The following is a 19,929-nucleotide window of genomic DNA, read 5'->3' as shown; positions in this document are numbered from 1 at the left end:
TGAGTGCGTGTGTGTGTGAGTATGTGTGTGTGTATGTGTGTGTGTGTGTGTGAGTGAGTGTGTGTGTGTGTGCGTGTGTGTGTCTGTGTGAGTGTGTGTCTGTGTGTGTGTGTGTGTGTGTGTGAGTATGTGTGTGTGTGTGTCTGTGTGTGTGTTTCAGTGTAACGTTCCAGGCCTCCTGCCGAACGCCAGCCCTGGCAGCCTGCAGTGTGAGATGGAGGCAGGCGGAAAACAATGCAGCGGGTATGCATTCCCTCACTCCCTCCCTGCACAGCACACTGAGTAAGGCGGAGTTCACTCAGTGCGTTCACACTGACGCACTGTCCTCGCTCAGCACACTTCAGTGACTGCGTCAGCGCTCATGACTGAACAGCCCAATGGCAGCGCTCTAACAATGACCCCTAACAATTCACTTCTAACAATCACCTTTTGTGACAATTCGCTTTTCAGTCTTCCAAAAATATAACGAATCAAAAAAATATTCCTGATACAACAGGTTATGTTCAGTCAGAGTGCGATCTGATGTGAGTACGTCAGTGTAAGGATTAAACTGGTTTGGGACAGAATGGGTCAGGGGGGAGGCCATAAAACTGTGTTTTATGAATACTATCAAGATGGTAGCGGGTGACAAAAGTAATCAGAGCTAAAACTGTCTCGCCTACAAGAGTCAGAGTCTGCTTGTCAAGAGTTGCCAACTGCCTCTCATCCCTCACAAGGGAGAAGAGTCTTTCCACGGTGTTGTTTTCTAGTAGTCACTTTAGAGTACCCTTTGAAGCAGATTCGGGGGGGGGTTGGGGGGGGCTCACTGTTCCATCCTGTGCAGCGGCGCAGTGATGTGCAGAGAGATCTCTGTGATGCCCTCTCTGATAAACAAGCGCCTCTGAGTCAGAGGCATAAACGTGATGGCTTTCTCATGCACCTCTGCCCTCCCGGGGTTCCTGGCTGCTGAATAAGCACACTTGCCGCTACGCTGCGGCTGGGCGTTTCTACGAAGACGCCCTGTCTCTCTCACTGACTCTGCGTCTGATAGCCTCCGATCACAGTGTGACTCTGCTGCAGGCCAAAAACCCGGAGAGTCTCCCCCCGGTGCTACCCGTAAAGGGCCTGCCTCTCTGCATCCAGGCTTCTCTGAACAAACATCCTGTTTTCAGCTGCATCACGGCGGCCCCGCCGTTCCACGTAGTGAGGCGTGACTGTTCTGTGAAAACGATTTCACTCTGGTCAAAAGCAAGGAGGCTGGCGTAAGCTATGTTTTTATACCTCCCTGCAAATTTCAATTTTTTATTTTGGTAGAATTTCAGTTTCAGCAGATACCTAATAACTAAGTGCATTTGCATTATTCAAAATATATCAATCAAGCAATAAGGACCTAAATGGTCATGTGTGCTTAGAGTTAGTCTCTACTCCTTTTGCCCATTCAATAAGCGAATTGGGCTTGAATAGATGAGCTAAAGACAGAACTTCCTCACTCATTGCAATAAATCTATTAAACATAATCTAATATCTCTAACCTAATAAAGGGGAAAAAAAGCAGTGTTTGCCTCCCAAAAGTTGTCAGTTCAGTTCTCAGGTGGGGCAGTGCTGTTGTACCTTTGACAAAAACGCCTGACCCAGTTTGCCCCTTCTAGCTGTATTAATATAAAAACTTTCAAGATATTTTTTTTGAAGATATGAAAGTCGACCAGGATGAGAATATCTGCCGTGTTTGTTTATGTGCAGTATGTCACTTCCAGTAGCTCTATATTTCTTAGGTTTCCAATTTCAGGGTGTTCTATTTTTAGCTGTATTACTTTGTGTCTGATCTGTCTCTTTCAGCTTGTGGCTTAGAGTATGGTAGATCAGAGGTAAACGGAGGGGGCGTTTCCAGAAACCAGATGAATGTTTTGCAGCATTCAGACTCGTTTTTTTCTCACATGATGGTCACATGTCACAGATTGTTTGAAAAAAAGAAAAAAAAAAAGTTCCAACACGGTGCTTTCCCAACCTTGTCGGAGAGAGAATGACATTTTTATCAATGAGTGATCTCACATTTTTCACTCGTAATCTGCTTTAGTCATAGTGCCAGGAAATCAGTAGAGCTTGTTTTGATCCTCTTTTGCTGTCAAACAAAAAAATAGACAAGTCAGCACTGCTTTATTCATCTATTAAATATAAAACAAGATGAGCAGGAAATAAACAAATGTTATTGACAAATTCACACTTCTGCTGTGCTTTTCTGCCACCCATTAATAATTACCCACCATGCATTGCAGCGGCATCAATTAGTAGTTAGCTAATGAGGCATAATGACCCATTTCATATTGTGATACCACTGAAATAGATCAACAGTTGAGACATTCATTCTGATACTGGTACATTGCAATAATTGGCTAATCGCAATGCTGTTTGTTTAGGGAAGTGGTAATATTCTGATTTCATTGCTGTTCCACAGCTTTCTCTGATTTTAATCACTCTGGAATCAAAGATGAGTAAGAGGGGGGCAGGAAGATAATAATAATAATTAATAATAATCAAGAGTCAATAATAATAATAACAATAACAAAACACGATAAAAGGAAAAATACTGTAAGTCATCAGATGTGCCGCGGGTTCCTAAAAAGAGCTTTCGGGTCAGTCTGGGGTCAGTTGTACGTCAGTGTGCTGTTAGTCTCTCTTTTGTCACTTTCCCATAGGAAGATGAGTGCGATCACGGCAGGCCGAGGAAAGGCGGGTGTGCCTGTTTTACGATGTTGCAGAACGGCAAATTGAGATGTTTTCACTCGCACGGGCCTTCCATAAATAAACAGAAAATAAATGTCTATGCTTTTTTATTTTATTGCATTATTGTGGGGACAATTATAAAGTGAAAAATGACCAGTCAAAGTTATGTTCTGCCTTCAGAAAAGGATGATCCTACCACTGCTGTTAAAAGCAGCTGCACAATCACTTTTCCCCTTCTATTTTTGTGTTGATTTCATTTTAATATTAATACCCACAAAAAAGTGGTTAACAGTATGCATATTCACTTTCTCTTTCAAACGCTTTTAATAATATTAACTTTATTGAGGTAACAGCAAATTAGAACACAAAAGTGGTCCTAAAATCAATCCCTGAGGGATTATACAAAGGAAGGTGACAAAAGGGAGAAATATGCTCTCTGATAATTGCTGAGACAATTCATTTTCACGATGGCTTCCACAGGGACAATTGTACATAGTATCCATTCAGAAAATACTACTACTGCTACTACCGCTACTGCTAATATAAATAGTAATGCTAATCACTGGAATGCAGGGGTGGTGTGAAAGGCAGTTGATATCTGGCATTGCTGGAATGGGTCTGAGGGTCATGTATGCCTGCAGAAATACAACAAAACCCTTGAACTTGATTTGCAGCATCCGAAGGTGTGATTTATTTATGATAAAGGTCGATATAACCTCCCCAGCCTACCGATGCAGATCTCCCTGCCCCAGGCAAACCTGACTTAGCCCCGGATCTTCTCAATAGCTAGAAACGTCCCTGAACAGAACCTTTTGTAACCAAAAGTTTGCTGGTTCAGTTCCTCACTGGGGCACTGCTGTTGTACCCTTGGCCAAGGTACTTAACCCAGAATTCCCTCAGTAAATATCCAGAGGTATAAATGGATAACATTGTAAAAAAAACTGTAATCGATGTAAGTCGTTCTGGAAAAGAGCATCTATAAATGCCAATAATGTGGTGTAATTGTTCCTGTCAACGCAATCACAGACAACTTTTTTATGTATAGTGTAATGAAATAATGTAATGGTGGTTTGGCAGGGCAGGTGGGAACCACGCGGGCGCTCTCTGCAGTGAGTGTACACTGTAAGCGTGGAACAAACCCACGGGACCAGTCCTCCGGGCGTCTGAACAGTGCAGGCAAACTCCACGGCTTAGAGCGGCCCTGCAGATTTCCTGGTACCTCAATGCCGCCTGCTTCCTCCCAGTTTCACATAAAGCACGGCGTTGCCTCTCAGAAACGCGCGAGCAGCGAGAGGGAGAGAGTGCGGTTTGAGCTGACGCACTCGGCACCGCGGCACTGTAACCAGGTCAGGCGGAGCTGGCAGGAAAACCCCCCACGATGCTCTCTACCGTGTCAGCGTCTGTGCGCTGAATCACAGGGCCAGCGGGAGGCGGGGGAATTCGAACCCGGAGCGCCGCGCTGGTGGGCGGCGGGCAGGAAGCAGCGGGAGTGAGGGCGGGGGTGGGCGGGGCGAGGCGAGGCGGGGCGGGTGTCCGGCGGCCGCGACGGCCGCGTATTTTGGAAAGGGCTGTGAAAAGACGCGCTGCGTGTGGCAGAGGGTGTGGAAGAACATCCACCACAGCGAGGAAAATGAGCAAAGTTTTTGAGTGAAAAGGGTGTCCACGGGCAAGGGGGCGGGGATTTCCCCCGCTGCCTGTTCCAAAACAAAAGGGGAGAACGACGTGGTCCTGACCAGGACGAGCCCCCCCCCCACCCCCCCTTCCACCAGCACCCTCCTGCGCATACTGGATTGGGGAGATGAGTGGTAATGAGGTGTAATGATTATTAACCTCGAACGCTAATCAGAACATTGCAGGTTCAGATCCTGGGAGCATGTGTACCCAGTACAACATTTATTCAGATCCAAAGAAAATGTGAATTCATGTTACCGATTCTAAATAATGCATGCGACCAGCAGATGGCGACAGTTTTTATAAGTACAATTGCTCTGTCTCATTCATCTCCTTTGAATCCTTTTACACACTGCCTTTTAACTCTTAGTTGACCTCAAGAAACACACACACACACCCTTACATAAGAGTAATATCAAATTGTAAACTGATGGTTTCAAAATGTCATTTTTTTGCATATATATTCTACCACTACATTATTTGTATGAAAGATACAAATACAGTATGTAATAAATGTAACCCTACTATAGAAGTGCAAAATATATTTTGTAACATTGAAGAATATCCTTCATATTTGGCATTGCACATTTACATAAGGACTGAAAAACACACACTCGCGCACACACACACACTTATACGGAGGGACACATACTGCATATGTAAATATTCTGTAATAAACATTAACCAGAGAGATTAAATGGTGGTCCTCCCTCTTTAGTCATTTAGGCCTAAACGTAAAGGTTCGCAACCTCGTTCTTTGCCCCAGTTAACCTGTGATTAATATTCACATGTGCATGCACACGGTTAGCCGTTTCACGTTTTGAGTATCATTTGCAATAGAAAGTTTCGCCGAATATGGGCTCGTGTTTGTTTATTCTCTGCGTTACGAGGCCGCTGACCGCAGTAAACAGCCCCGCGTCGGATCTGACAGCTTCCTGCCGCTTCCGGCCCTCGTTCGTGGGCGCAGAGGATGTGGCGCAGAGATCTCTGCCGCGGAGTTTCAGCGGCGGCGAGGCGGCGAAACAGCGCAAAATTCCGCACGGCGGCCTGCGTCGAACCAACACATGCTGCACCATGAAGTTACATCATTGCAACAGAAAAAAGTGTCAGAAATCACTGTGTCAATACAATTAATGTTAAGTTAGATTATTCTTAAATATTTGTAATGACTACATTTAAATATAGTCAATATATATATAAATATATTTAAGACTTATTCTTCTTTATCTTCATTATTATTATTATTATTATTATTATTATTGTTGTTGTTGTTGTTGTAACTGTTGTTGTTATTGTTGCTAAAACTGCATTACCCCTTTCTGGGCGAATCAATCCATGTCTCTGCTTTCGACTGCGCTTGCCTGCGCTTCGGAACGCCTGTCTGGAGTTTCCGCGTAGCCCTACTTTCAATTTCAATTACAGTTTACTTACAGGAAGTGTCCAGGTCTCTAAGGACGGTGTGATGTAAAAAGGTAACGTAACAGTATTTAACATTTTCTTTTCTTTTGCTTTGCTTCACTTATGTTGACATCATCGGATGAGAAGAACTTTTTATGTAGTTTAAATAAGTTACGACGCGCGAAACTGACATTCAAACATATCGGCGCGCCGCGCTAATCGTTTTAAACAGGACGCAAGTGGCTACACTGTGTAGCATTTGTTTTGTGATACTAAACTACGCTTGATAGCTACTTTTTGTATACTTGTATCTCAAAATACGACGCCTTTAAACAGTTAGCTGCTGTGGGGAGGCGTGGCATGAACTGTCTGATTTATGATTGTGTAGACTTTCACCAAGAGGTACGAGATCTAGCCTGTGAACCTCGATAATAAATCTTGCATTATCAATCTGTTTGTCGAAAAGGGAAATAAAAACAAAACGGAAAAAAACCTGTTGGTCTTCGTAAAATATTATGGTCTAATCATGTTTTGACAAAGCCATTTCTTGTGTGTGTGTGTGGTTTACTGAGTATTACAAGCTGTAGTTATTTGGCAGTGTGGATTTTGCAGTTAAATCTGTCTTGGTCCTTTGGCGTGTTATCTCTGAACACTCTGACAGTATGGTAGGGTACAGTTTTGCTGTGGACTGAACAAAGTTTTTCTGGTTACCTTTTGTGCTTTCATATTGTAAGAGCACATCACATCTTACGAGATGCCAGATGAGCTTTACGTCACACTGCCCAGTTTCGCAGAATGCACCAGTTCGTTGCTCAACGGTGAAACTAGCGCTTGTCCAGCGCTTCCATATTTTGAAACCGGAATGTGGTTAGTGTCAAAAAGTTTCCCATGCTAAAAGGTTTCCCAGCTCCAGACACGGCACATGGCCCTTGCGCATTCCTCGCCATGGATGACGCCTCGTGTTTCCCCGCTTGTAGAAGCGCGCAGAGGAGCGGATATCACGGGATCGGACCCGCGGCTGAAACCGGAGAGATTGACGTCGGTGAGTTTTGCTTTTCCGCAAGTTCCGAGCGAGGGACCGTGCGGACAGCCATGGCGGGGTCGCCGGAATCTATCTTCATGAGCTCCGCCGACCTCATCAAGAAGGAGCCGCTGGACTATGGGGGCTGTGGTCAGGTGTACCTGTGCTACCACAAGACGTACGGCCAGGTGGTGCTGAAGACTGTGTACACCGGCCCCCCGCGGAACGAGTGAGTCACCCCGATCCGTCCGAGAGCAGGGTCACTGCTGGCGAGCTTCGCCTCTGCGCTTTCGAACCTGCATTGTGATTATGACGACATTGATCACCTGTTTCTAAGGGGGTGAAACTGTTCAGTCACACTGTTATATGGCGTTCTCTTGAGCAGCAAAATCCATGGCCTTTACTGTTATTCCTAAGACAGTCCAATTTAGTCTGAATTTAATTGATGGTTAAAGTTATAGGTAGAAGGCAGCCTTTCAGTTATGATGGAAATACAGGCCCAGCCCCTTTGGAGTTGGATAGAACTGCCCCCTCTGCAGCACATTTGAGAAGAATGTAACTCTGTTAATTTTATTATTGTCCCATTTATCCATCTGACGAAGTCGCATGTCATAATGAAACACACACGGGGGACGTACAGTATTGGTCGGAGGAGCATCCGAGGACATCGTTTTTATGTTCACCCCACTCTAGACGGGGTCATAACACTCTCAGACTGTTAAACAATGGTTTTTCAATGCTTCCTCTTTCCAGCAACACAAAGGCAGAAACAGGGATGTCAGAGGTGCCGGGGTAACTTCCACAGTTGTCCACAAGCATCTGTTCTTCTCTTAATTTATGTCTGTTTATCTCCCGCCATATATTAGGCGATCTTTCACAAACACCGCAGGGAACTGATGAATACATCACCCTTGTTAGCACCAGGAGAAGTCTGTCGGCTTTTCCTGACAAAAGAGAAAGCCTCCACACAGGAAATGGTGTACTCTCTCCTTAAATTGCTGTCAAAAATAACTAAGCAGGTGTTGTCATAATTCTTGGCACATACACGTTAGTTTAAATTCTTTGGGTGTCAGTATTAGACTGATGTATGTTGTGAAAAAGCTAATGCAGAAGCTTAATTTTATTCACCCAGAAGGTCATAGACAGCGCAGATTGTGGTGAGATTGTGTCTGGGATCAGGGCTAGGGGGAGTCCGTGAACCACATCATAACAAGGCTTGGCTTTTTAAGGAACTGCACCATTTCTGTCATGGCTTCTGCCTGTGGGCTCTGATTGGCAGGCCGTGGTTCCTCTTCCCTCCAGGGGGAACAAACGATCCCTGATGGAAGAGGGGAGCCTGATGCACCGGCTGAACCACGAGCGCGTCGTCAAACTGCTGGGCCTGATCCTGGAGGACGGGGCGTACTCGCTGGTCATGGAGCTCATCCCCAAGGGCAACCTGCTGTCCATGCTGGAGGAGGTGTGTGTGTGGGGGGGGGGGGGGGGGAGGGGGGGGGGTCAGCGGGGGGAGGAAGGGTGGGGTCGGGGGGGGGGGGGGGCTTGTCAGCGGGGGAGAGGAAGGGTGGGGAGAGTGATACCCCCGACCCTGCCGCTGGTCCCCTGGCAGACGGAGCAGCTGGGTGCTTAGAGCATTCCACATGCGCACCCGCAGTGTGTTAGCAGCCGGGGAACGCGCCTGCCATTCCGCACCAGAACACTCACCGCACGCCTCCTGAGGTGGAGAGGGAGGGAATTTACAGACTGAACTGCCGGGTCATGAGGCCAGATTGCCCAATCTGCAGGGGAAACCCCCCCCGCTCCTCAGATCCGTGCCACGGCACATTTAATTATCACAGGACCTCCTTTCACCATCTCTCCTGCAGAATAGTGTCCCCATCAGTGGAGTGGAGCAGTGATTATCTGCTTGCTGCAGAAGGAACAGCGCCCCCTATCGGTTCACATACACCACTTTCATCAGCAGCTAAGTTTTGCTAAGTGGTGTCCCATTCAGTGCTAATGAAATTAGCCCAGCTTTGGGTCAGCCATCTGGCAGGTGGAAACTGTAGGGCAGTATGGCCGCTGGCATGTGAGTATTCTGTTACATGCAGATGGCTAGTTTCTGGTAAAGTGAAAGGAAAAGTGAAATCTTATGTAGATGCATTATATACATTATTTTGTCTGTATATGTATGCTTTAGTATTGTTTGTGTTGGGGGTAGGCGAGCGCTTATCTCTGCCTGTGAAGTCATTTGAGGTCAAAGGGAGTAGTTTTCAGTGTAATAAAAGCCTGTTTCTAATATACTTTTCTTTTTTGCAGGTGGATGTACCAGTTTCCATCAAGGGGAGAATTATTCTGGAAATCCTGGAAGGAATGGTTTACTTAGCCAAGAATAACGTCATACACAAAGACCTGAAACCAGAGAACATTCTGGTGGACAAGGACTTTCACATCAAGGTACTGTCTGAGCTTCTCCTTGCTGTAATTTTTGATGAGTAGATTGGAAAGTTTTGGTCAGTTAAAAACCCAAAACCACTCTCACTTTCAGTTCGATGGTAGAACCAGATGCCTCCTGACAGACAAACGTACAATTATTTTTAGAATTTGCGTCAGAGGTGTGTGTGTGAGTGACACACATGTGGGGTTTGTGTGCATGTGTGTGCACACATGTGCAGGTTTTGTGCATGTGCATGTGTGCTTGCATGCGCGTGTATGTGTGTATGTGTGTGTGTGTGTGTGTGCTCATGTGCATGTGTGCACATGTGTGTGAGAGCGACTCTTGCCTGTGTGGGGTGCATGTTTTGTGCATGTTTTGTGCCTGTGTGTCTGTGTGTGCACGCACGCCCATGTGTTTGTATTGCGTGTTAGCCCTGCGTGCGTCCTGTGGGGCTGGGTAAACCCGGATTTGCCGTGTGTCAGATTGCAGACCTGGGCCTGGCCACCTGTCAGAGCTGGAGCAAGCTGACGAAGGAGGAGTCTCGCCGGCTGAGCCGCCGCGGCGGGCGTGGCAGCATTCGAACCGGCGGCACCCTGTGCTACATGGCCCCCGAGCACCTGGAGAGCATCCACACCCGTTCCTCCGAGAAGTCCGACGTCTACAGCTTCGCCATCGTCGTGTGGGTCATCCTCACCCGCAAGGAGCCGTACGAGAGTGAGTGAGCCGCCGGAGAGTCAGAGGGAGAGTCAGAGGGAGAGTCAGAGGGAGAGTCAGAGGGAGAGTCAGAGAGAGAGTCAGAGGGAGAGTCAGAGGGAGAGTCAGAGGGAGAGTCAGAGGGAGAGTCAGAGAGAGAGTGAGCTGTCAGAGAGAGAGAGTCTCATACGAGAGTGAGTGAGCCAACGGAGAGACGGTGAGTCTCGTGTGAGAGTGAGTGTGTAGGCCCCCCTTTAATTCATATGTCCTAGGCCTGGCCTGGTTATAAGGTGACCTGCCACTTAGAACCATAGGTTATAACTCTCCCCAGCAAGGCTCCATGCATGTTGTACAGCATTGACGTGGTGCATTTGATGGTAGTTGCCTTTGATCTGCCTTTTCAGACGCCCGGAGTGAGGACCAAATCTGCCAGTGTGTGCGGAAAGGAGACCGGCCGGACGAAGGCGCCATACCCCCCTGCACGCCCACGGAGATGATAGCCATCATGAAGAAATGCTGGCAACAGGACCCAGAGCTGCGGCCAACGTTCACAGGTTGGCCGGAGCCTGATTACTCAGGAGCTCTGTAAAGTTGTAAGCTGGTGTCCTGATTGGTCAGGAGCTCTGAAAAGTTGTAAGCTGGTGTCCTGATTGGTCAGGAGCTCTACGTTTTGGTTAGCACTTTACACAGTTTTCTTTCTTCCGCTAAGACAATAGCAAAAGCTATTGGCAGGACAACTGAGGCCAGCTCATTATTTTATCATAAAAAGGAGGATATACACATAACTTTACATACACATGCACAAACATGTACGTTATTGTTTATTGAGAAAAATGTTATTGAAAAATATTAATTACCAGTATTTGTAATTTTCATGTTGTTTTACATGTATTTTTTACATGTACATGTATTTCTTATCTGGTTTCTTTTCCTCTGCTAGCTTAAACTGCCCCCTTCACACAGGCTGTGGTGGAATGCAGCTCATATGACTGCCGTAATTGAGTTATGCTGTCCCTCTACAGAGAGCTATGAGTCATTCCAGCCCTTCTACAAGGACAGCCTGGAGAAAGATGTGGAGGAGGATATCCATAAACTCATGGTAAGTACTAACGAACGGTCATAATTCAGACTGTTTTGTTTAGACTGTTGGTAATTAATGATATCCTTGACTGGAGGTAAGGAAAGAAAGAAAGAAAAATAAAGTGCTTTTATTTTTGGGAGCAACTGTTTACTTGCATTTAATTAAGTGGTGAGTTTTTCATTGTTTGTGTAGTTCTTATAACAAATTAGTGTGGGAGTGATTTGGGCATTGCACAGGAAGAATAAGAAACAGCACCCGGACCGTAGGTGTATATGTCTTGGTGTCCACACGCTGTCTGACACTTCAAGTCTTTAATGAAGAGGAAAAGAGCGGTGTGCTGACTGTGTGCTGATTGCTGATACCTGCAGGCTCTCAGATCTGACTCACTGTTTGTTGACCAACAGGCCATGTATGAGGGTCCGGACCACTTTTTGGAAACTATGAAATCTCTATCACTCGACAGGCCCAGCCTACAAGCTGGTACGTACTGCGGGGTTAAAAACTTTAACAGTAGTGGGTTGGATCTGTGCAAGATGAGGTGCACTGATCTGAATGTTAAGAACCAGAGAGCTATCGCAAAGTGCACGGTATCAAACCTGCCTACAGTGCCATAGTGCAGCATCCTCTGTTGGGAATAACACATCAGGGACAGCTGATGTGCTTAGGGAGCTTTGTGTGTGTACGTGTGTGTGTGTGTGTGTGTGTGTGTGTGTGTGTGTGTGTGTGTGTGTGTGTGTGTGAGTGTGTGTGTGTGTGTGTGTGTGTGTGTGCGTGTGTGTGTGTGTGTGTGTGTGTACGTGTACGTGTACGTGTACGTGTGTGTGTGTGTGTGTGTTTGTGTGTGTGTACGTGTGTGTATGTGTGTATGTGTGTGTGTGTGTGTGTGTGTGTGTGTGTCTGTGTGTGTCTGTGTGTGTGTACGTGTGTGTGTGTGCGTGTGTGTGTGTGCGTGTGTGTGTGTGTGTGTGTGTACGTGTGTGTGTGTGTGTGTGTGTGTGTGTGTGTGTGTGTGTGTGTTTGTACTGTCACCTCTCTTTACAGTGGTGGTAGATTTGTCAAGCACTGTCAATCACTGACTTGTGATTGTCAAAAGACATTCCTGCCCATAGGACAAGAGTTACAGGAGCAGTTGGCATGTGCTGTCAATCACTGACTTATTTGAACCAATCAAAAGACGGGAAAAGTGTACAGTCAGGTCTGATGAGAGAGCTGCTGGTGACAGTGTAGCCCCGCCCTTTGTAAGGTTGAGGAGCACCCCCTGTCCTGTGATTGGCTGTATCTCGTGTCTCTGCTTTGGAAGATCCCCCGGCCCCCCTGCGCAGCTCCGACATCGTGCCCATTGAGGCGAGCATCGAGGACCTGCACTTCCACCCGGTGGAGGAGGCGGAGCCCTCGCTCCAGACGGACGCCGCCCCCGCACTCAGCGACCTTGAGCTGAAGCTGGCGCAGGAGTACGACTACCACAAGCACGGCAGCTACAGCTGCGTCGACCCCTCAGCCCAGCCCCCCCACCCCCAACACGCTGCCATCCCCTGGACCCCCGGCCCCTGGCCCGCCGCCAACGACGCGGACAGGCCGCAGAGGGCCGCAGGGACCATCCCGCGCCAGGTGTCCTCCGTCCAGTCCTGGAGCAAGGCCGACGCAGTCCCCGCGACCCCGGATGACCCCCTGCGGAGGTTCAGCCCGTCGGAGGCGGCGCCCAGGCCGGATTACAGGGGCCAGCCCCCAAGCCCCGCCTACAGCGTGGGAGCCTCTCCCATGAGCCCCTACCCACCCTATACGGGCCCGGCGTTCCAGCGGGTCCCGTCCTGGACGGCGCACCCGGTACCGGAGTCGTCAGACATGCCTGACCTGGGGGCTGGAATCCGCCAAAACTCTGCCAAGATGCTGCCTCAGGACCCAGGTAACACCAGTTCATCAGCCCTTAGGCAGTTACCTACTCATAAGCCGTACATGCTTTACAGTACATTACTGTCATCTAACAGACACTCTTATACAGCACTGGCTCATCTAGGTTACAGTTTTATCCCCTCATACAGCTGGATATTAACTGGGGCAGTTGTGGGTTAAGTACCGCAGCCAAGGGTGCATCTGTAGTGCCTCAGTGAGTAATCAAACCAGCAATTTTTCGGTTGTGAGCCCTGTGAGTTACAAGCATTACCACTATGCCACGCTGTATGCTTTATCAAGACCAAGGTAACCCTTCTGTAATTCATTGAGTAAATCTACTTTTTCAAGACCCAGGCGACTAGTTCATCATGACCCAGGTAATGATTTTTTTAGGCTCAGGTAATGATTTTTTTAGGCCCAGGTAATTCTTTTGTTGACAACATAATGGCTTCACTCTTATCCAATCCAAACACGCATTGCAAGTGTTTTTCCTTTTCAGAAGTGTACTTCTTTCAACCTTCAAAATGAATTCAGCGTTTAGAATACTAAGATGACTGTACAGGACTCGGTCTCTCCACTTGCTTATGTAAACGGTAGACCATAATTCCTCCGCCCTCAGAGCTGGGTTTGCTGACCCAGCGGGGAGTGTCGGCCCACGGTTCGAGCTCCCCGGCACAGCCTGCACCTTGTGGTATGGGGTGCTGTGAAGGGCTTCTTCCCTAAAATCAACCGTCCCTGTTTCTGTGTCTCTGTCTGCGCAGGAAGTCTGTTTATACACAGTGCCAGTGGCATCCAGATCGGCCATAACAACCACCTGAGTATCCGCAGCCAGGACTTCAGCTCAGGGAGCTACCAGCCGAGCGCCGTCAGCAACAACAGCCTGTACAAAGAGCTCCTTCTGCAGTACGGTGAGACCGTCTAACACTCAGCACCACACCTCAGACTAACAGAGCTAACCCTGAGCCTGGCTTTAAATATCGCTCTCACAGAGCTTCACTGAGAGAGAGGTGAAACCCTGAGCCTGGCTTTAAATATCGCTCTCACAGAGCTTCACTGAGAGAGAGGTGAAACCCTGAGCCTGGCTTTAAGTATCTCTCTCACAGAGCTTCACAGTGAGTTAGATGGAACCCTCATCTTGACTTTATGTAGCTCTCTCATACAGCTTCACTGAGAGTAAGGTGCAGCCCTGAGCTGGGCTTTAAGTATCTCTCACAGAGATTCAGTGAGAGTAAAATGAAGTCCTGACCTTGGCTTAACTTATCTCTCTCACAGTGCTTCATGTTAGTGCGGTGAAATCCGCAGCTTGGCTTTGTGTATCTCTCTCACAGTGCTTTGTAGTGTTCAGGATTACATTATCTTTTATGTCAGTGAGCAGAATCCTTGTGGAAAACAGTTAGAGTAAAGAAAGAAAAGTGTGTCCAAACTTTTGACTGGTACCGTATGTATACCTTGTACAGTGTACAAGGTACATATACAGTACACTGTGTTCCTGCGTGTGTACACCTGTTTGAGAGGAGCGCAGGCAGCCCCTGTGTGTGTGTGTGTGTGTGTGTGTGTGTGTACACCTGTTTGAGAGGGGCGCAGGCAGCCCCTGTGTGTGTGTGTGTGTGTACACCTGTTTGAGAGGAGCGCAGGCAGCCCCTGTGTGTGTGTGTGTGTGTGTGTACACCTGTTTGAGAGGGGTGCGGGTGAGCTCCCCAGGCAGCCCATGTGTGTGTGTGTGTGTGTGTGTGTGTGTACACCTGTTTGAGAGGGGTGCGGGTGAGCTCCCCAGGCAGCCCATGTGTGTGTGTGTGTCCCGCAGAGGACCGGCCGGTGAGGGAGGACCACCTGGACGTCCTGCGTGAGAATATCGGGGCGCAGTGGAAGCGTTGCGCCCGACGCCTCGGCCTGACAGAGACGGAGGTGGAGACCATCGACCATGACTTCTCCCGGGACGGGCTGAAGGAGAAGGTGTACCAGACGCTGGAGAGGTGGAGGATGAAGGAGGGCTCCATCGGCTGCACCGTGGGCAAGCTGTGCCGATCCCTCAGCGACTCCGTCAAGGTGGACCTGCTCTGCCAGCTGCTGTTCCTGTGCCAAACCTCCAGCTCCTCCCCGTAGCGCTTTCCCCCTGCAGCCCCTCCTCTTTACACGTCCTCATTGGCCCTCCTCCTGTAGCCCCTCCTCTTTACACGTCCTCATTGGCCCTCCTCCTGTAGCCCCGCCTCTTTACACGTCCTCATTGGCCCTCCTCCTGTAGCCCCTCCTCTTTACACGTCCTCATTGGCCCTCCCCCTGTAGCCCCTCCTCTTTAGACGTCCTCATTGGCCCTCCCCCTGTAGCCCTGCCTCTTTACACGTCCTCATTGGCCCTCCTCCTGTAGCCCCGCCTCTTTACACGTCCTCATTGGCCCTCCTCCTGTAGCCACGCCTCTTTACACGTCCTCATTGGCCCTCCTCCTGTAGCCCCGCCTCTTCCCCATAGCCCCACCTCCTCATAGATCTGCCTCCTCATAGGCTTGCCCCTCCACAGTCACATGTACTTGTAGACCCGCCTCTCCGCAGACCTTCTTTGCTTTAGCCCCGCCTCCCAATGGACCCACTTCCTCCTTCCCTGTTCATTGACCAGCTTCCTCACACTGCAGCTGTAGGCGTGGCCTGGGTGGAGCCACAAGTTTCTGCTAAGTGACAGCCGTGTGCATGCCCTGTGAGTGATGTGGGAACTCTGAGGAGAAGACTGAGGGTGTGGCCAGGAGCGAGGGTCTAAACCCAACTTACCTGTGTGGGATGTGAGCTGTAGCACCTGGACTGTTGCTGCCGCTGAGCAAATAAAACGACCGTAGAATGTTCCAATCAGCCAACAGCCGTGGAATGTTCCACAGCAATCTGTGGCGGGGCGGAAAGCTTCAGTCTGAATGATGGGTCACTTTGCTCTTTACTAATGATCTCACCACCTAACTGAGCCTCAACAAGTGAGCAAATTTAATCGTGTCATTTTTCTTACTTATGTGTCATTAGAACTTCAACAGTCACTAAAATTTAAGTAGTTAAGTAAGTTGTAAAATTTTTAAAAATGTTATACTTCTTTGATTTGGTTTAATTTTATATTTACAGTTAAGGACAGTGTGCCATAATGCTTAGATTGAATGTCCCCCTTGGTAGCAATATAGAAACGAATCTCTGAGGAATGTGCTCTGAATACATGCCAAAAAAGCATTGTATGTATTTGAAAGTGTAACAGTTACTGCCACCTTCATATATTAATTCCTGTGTATTGTGGAATATATTGTAAAATTATTTGATTGAAAAACATGTGAACTACAAGATATGCACACAATTACATGTGAAGATGGCTGTGATATAGTTTGCTACATATAGCAGACTTTATGATCTATTAATGGATGTTTCATATCTTGGATTATTTCATCACAATATCTTGACAAATATTACAGTGCAAAACAGACTTCAGCTCATGACTGCTGCATGAAGGACATTGGCTGATTGAGCCGCCTGTAACTGCTTCCCCAAGGAGTGGGGATCTCCAGGACTTGGGGGGGTGTGCTTTGCTGGTTTTCTGTGAGCTTGGATGAAGTTGAATAGCTGGTTGTATGATGTTCGACCAGCAGGGGGCAGAGTCCTGCCCAGTTGCTTTGTAATGCGGCCTGACCAAGAAGCCTGAAGAGGGCCGGCAGTGTAGCGTAGTGGTTAAGGGGCAGGACTCGTAACCAAAAGGTTCAATTCCCCGCTGGGACACTGCTGCTGTACCCTTGAGCAAGGTACTTTACCCACAGTTGCCTTAGTAAACATCCAGGTATATAAATGGATAAAATTGTGAAAGCTGATATAAGTCACCATGGATAAGTAAGTAAGTCTGCTAAATGCCAATAATGTAATGTAAGGTAAATGCTGTAGTGAGGCTGAAGGGAGAGGATCACATGAGGACAGCAGATGGACACCTTGACAAAGGAGTGTGTGTTTGGCAGGTGCTGTGAGTCGCCATGGTTTTCAGCCACAGGAAACTGGCTGAAAACACACAGGTGGATTACCTGAGATGTAACACTCCAACCAGGGGGACTGCTGATCGCTGAATTCGTTACAGTTCTGCTTACACTGCCATCCACACACGAGGGCTTGTCCTTTCAGCAGAGCGGAACTCTTTCTGCCAGGTTATCATGCAGGGCTTGCTAAACAGTCGGACAATATGAAGGCAAAGTAAATGAAGAGCTGAAAAGTTCCAGCCTGTCCTGCTATCCACTGCAACTACGTATTTCACTGTAGCCAAAATGATTCATGCAACGTTTCGCTTCTCAGACAACAAAGCAGAATCATACACCTGCATTCTTCTCTACAGATGTGCAACAGAATAGTGGAGTCAAGTTTGTCTTAGCGCATTTTTATAATTCAGGTTATCACAAAGCAGTTTACAAGTAGCACAGTGGATTTAGGGTCAGGGTTAGGGTTAGGGATTCATAAAACCAAGGAAAAAAACAAGGGCAATTTGGAAAAAACTGGATAATTATTCCCTGACCCTGGGAAAAGGCGGTCAAGAGACTCCTGGAAAATGGTGAAAATGCATAGTGATTTGCGTAAAAGGCAAAAGAAATCATTCACACACTCATTTCCTAAATGCCAGACATTAACTTAAGTTATGCAAAAGAAATGTTGCCTGCACACTAGTTCTTTCAAACAGATTTTTATTACTTTTTTTTTTTATAAAGACAGAATTTTTAATTTGATGAAGCAGTCTTCAATGTTCCGTCCTGTTGATTGTTGAATTCTATCTAAATGTACAAAAAAAATTAACATTTATATGAACATGTTTTGTATGTTTTTATATTTACCATGAGCTAGCTAGTGTGTTGTGTGTGCGCTACGTTTGGAAGTTATGAGTGAATTCATTGTACAGTTGAAATATCATGGGTAGGCCTACTGTTAGTTTGAAACTCCTGTTTATTTTCTCTGATGTTACTGTACTTTCCTTAAACTTTGTGGTACCTTTACACATGAAGACTATCTTTTATTTACTTAATTTTACATACATTTGCTTACAGTAAAAATCCTCATTTCCCCACTTTCTTCTAAGAAATGTATTCACTGTATATAGATATTTAGTGGTAATCAAATAAGTATTTTTCATACGCTAAAACGTCCTGAATAAGGCCTAAGAATTGTGTGTTTGTGTTGTCAGATGCCCGGAAAAGCCAGATCACTAATGGCATAATTTATTCAATCAAAACGTGGACAAACTTGGATTAATGTGAATATGTCTTATTAAGAAGCAGACAAATTATGATTGTGTTTTCTTTTCATGTTTTAGATGAAATTAATTCTGATACTGTTCCACTCTTCTGGTTGTGTGCAGTCTATTGAAGCAGAGACATACAACAGGATTTTGTAAAGCCTGTGGTTTATTAGTTTACAAATTTCTGCAAATTTCAGAGGCTAAAATTCTATCAGATATAAGTACCAGAGAACGTAGTACGTAGAGTCAACATATGGTCTTGTCAACATCATTTGGACTTAATTTAGGTCTTGGGTCTTAAATTGGTGAGTGTAGTTTCATATTTGAAATGTTAATAAACTGCCACAAGGTGTCAGTCTTGGGCAATCTTTAACCATGTGTAGTCATTCGTTAATGGTTGACTAGTTGTGAAATTTAGTACTAGCTGGGGGAGGGGAGAGGGGGGGTCACGGAGAAAGGTTTTATCTCGCTTTCGTCTCATTTTGCCGTCAGCGCTGTAGTATCGTGACAGTTTAGCAGACATTACAGTTTTTTACTTGATATAATGCATTTTAATTCGGAATCAGCGCTGTTATGAGTGTGTGTTTAATATCGTTATTAGAGATGCGTTGCTTGTATATCATGTGTGGTTATTTGTTTGCTACCTTAAAACAAGCAGAGCGGTATTTATCTATTTTCTTTTAAATTGATGAATTTTTTGTTGCTGCTCCTTCACCTAGAAATGCAGTGGGTTTTTACATTCTTAAAGTGGAGACACACAAAGATAGATATGAGACCGCTCAGTGTCAGGGTGGGCTTCCACGTTTATTTCTGTGTTGTATTCAGCAAGCATCTCGTGTACATGCCGAAACAGTGATTGATGTGTTGTGTTTTCAAACAAATCTATACACATATAGGTCAGCAGAAAACAGACGTGCATAAAGACGGAAATGAAGGGCCAGTAATCACGTCAGTTTAATGAAGAAACGTTTCCAAGTGGTGGACCTAAAGGCAGTATCGAGAGGAGGTGTGGAGTTTAGTTAAGTATCAGCAGTTTCAATGATACTCAGTGCTTGCTTACTTGCGCCCCGGTAATGAATGGTCGTCATGTGTCCAAACCGGAGATGAGGGAGTTTGAGCAGTGATTTACCATCCTCTGTCACAAGATGGCAGCAAAAGATCGAGATTGTTGAAGCAGGTTTCGCTCTCATTTACAGGTATGACCTGCTCAAAGGCTTCGTATAGATGGTTAGGTGAACATTCATGACGTCACACGATTGTTAACATCATCTCATACTTATGGGGGGGGGGGGGGGGGGGGGGGGACTGATGCTTGCGACGTTTACATTTGGCAGGCGCTTTTGTTCATGTGTACATGCCGATTGTGTTTGGTGATTTAGAGTAACCGGGTTTCTACAGTGTGTCCATCCGTTAATGTTATTATCAATAACAAAAAAGAGTACATTTAAGCTTCGTGCACTGAAATATTGTATTCCACAGAAACAATATTTCGATACAGTGTTGATTGTACATTATGTCAACAAAAGCCACGTAGCGCACTATTGCGTGCTTGTAGTAATTGTGTGCGTGACTGTAGTATGCCCACAATGAAAAGTGGGTAAACCAATAAAACGTCAGCTAACAAGACAAAGATACTTAGCTTTGACGCTCCTCTTTTATCATATAGTAAAATTCCTTAAAACCGACAAAAACGTGAACGTTGTATTCATGCATAAATTTTTATTTGATTTATTCTTTTATTCCGGCCCAACTTAATCACAGATGGTTCGACCATTGGAATGTAGTGGTCCCTTTAAAATATGCGCTTGAGAAGACTGAAAGGGAAAAAAAACCAATCAC

At 46.5% G+C, this 19,929-nt stretch overlaps 1 protein-coding gene across 2 annotated transcripts; it reads left to right on the top strand.

Moving 5' to 3' along the window:
* Positions 1-5,781: 5,781 nt before the first annotated feature.
* Positions 5,782-15,319, top strand: ripk1l (receptor (TNFRSF)-interacting serine-threonine kinase 1, like). Of its 2 annotated transcripts, none has more exons than XM_036519109.1 (11): positions 5,782-5,843; positions 6,747-7,019; positions 8,093-8,249; positions 9,086-9,223; positions 9,686-9,917; positions 10,301-10,450; positions 10,919-10,995; positions 11,382-11,457; positions 12,278-12,880; positions 13,629-13,775; positions 14,672-15,319. In XM_036519109.1, the coding sequence occupies exons 2-11, from the start codon at positions 6,862-6,864 to the stop codon at positions 14,968-14,970; spliced, it is 2,037 nt and encodes a 678-aa protein (XP_036375002.1). In that variant the 5' UTR covers positions 5,782-5,843; positions 6,747-6,861; the 3' UTR covers positions 14,971-15,319. The 2 variants fall into 2 exon arrangements, with proteins under 2 accessions (XP_036375002.1, XP_036375003.1); XM_036519110.1 differs by having other exon boundaries at positions 13,629-13,770; positions 14,672-14,781.
* Positions 15,320-19,929: the final 4,610 nt, after the last annotated feature.

The sequence above is a fragment of the Megalops cyprinoides genome, chromosome 24 (assembly GCF_013368585.1).
Source record: "Megalops cyprinoides isolate fMegCyp1 chromosome 24, fMegCyp1.pri, whole genome shotgun sequence".
NCBI lineage: Eukaryota > Metazoa > Chordata > Actinopteri > Elopiformes > Megalopidae > Megalops > Megalops cyprinoides.
Note: the sequence above shows the minus strand (reverse complement) of the source record. Positions and strands in the feature narration are given on the sequence as shown.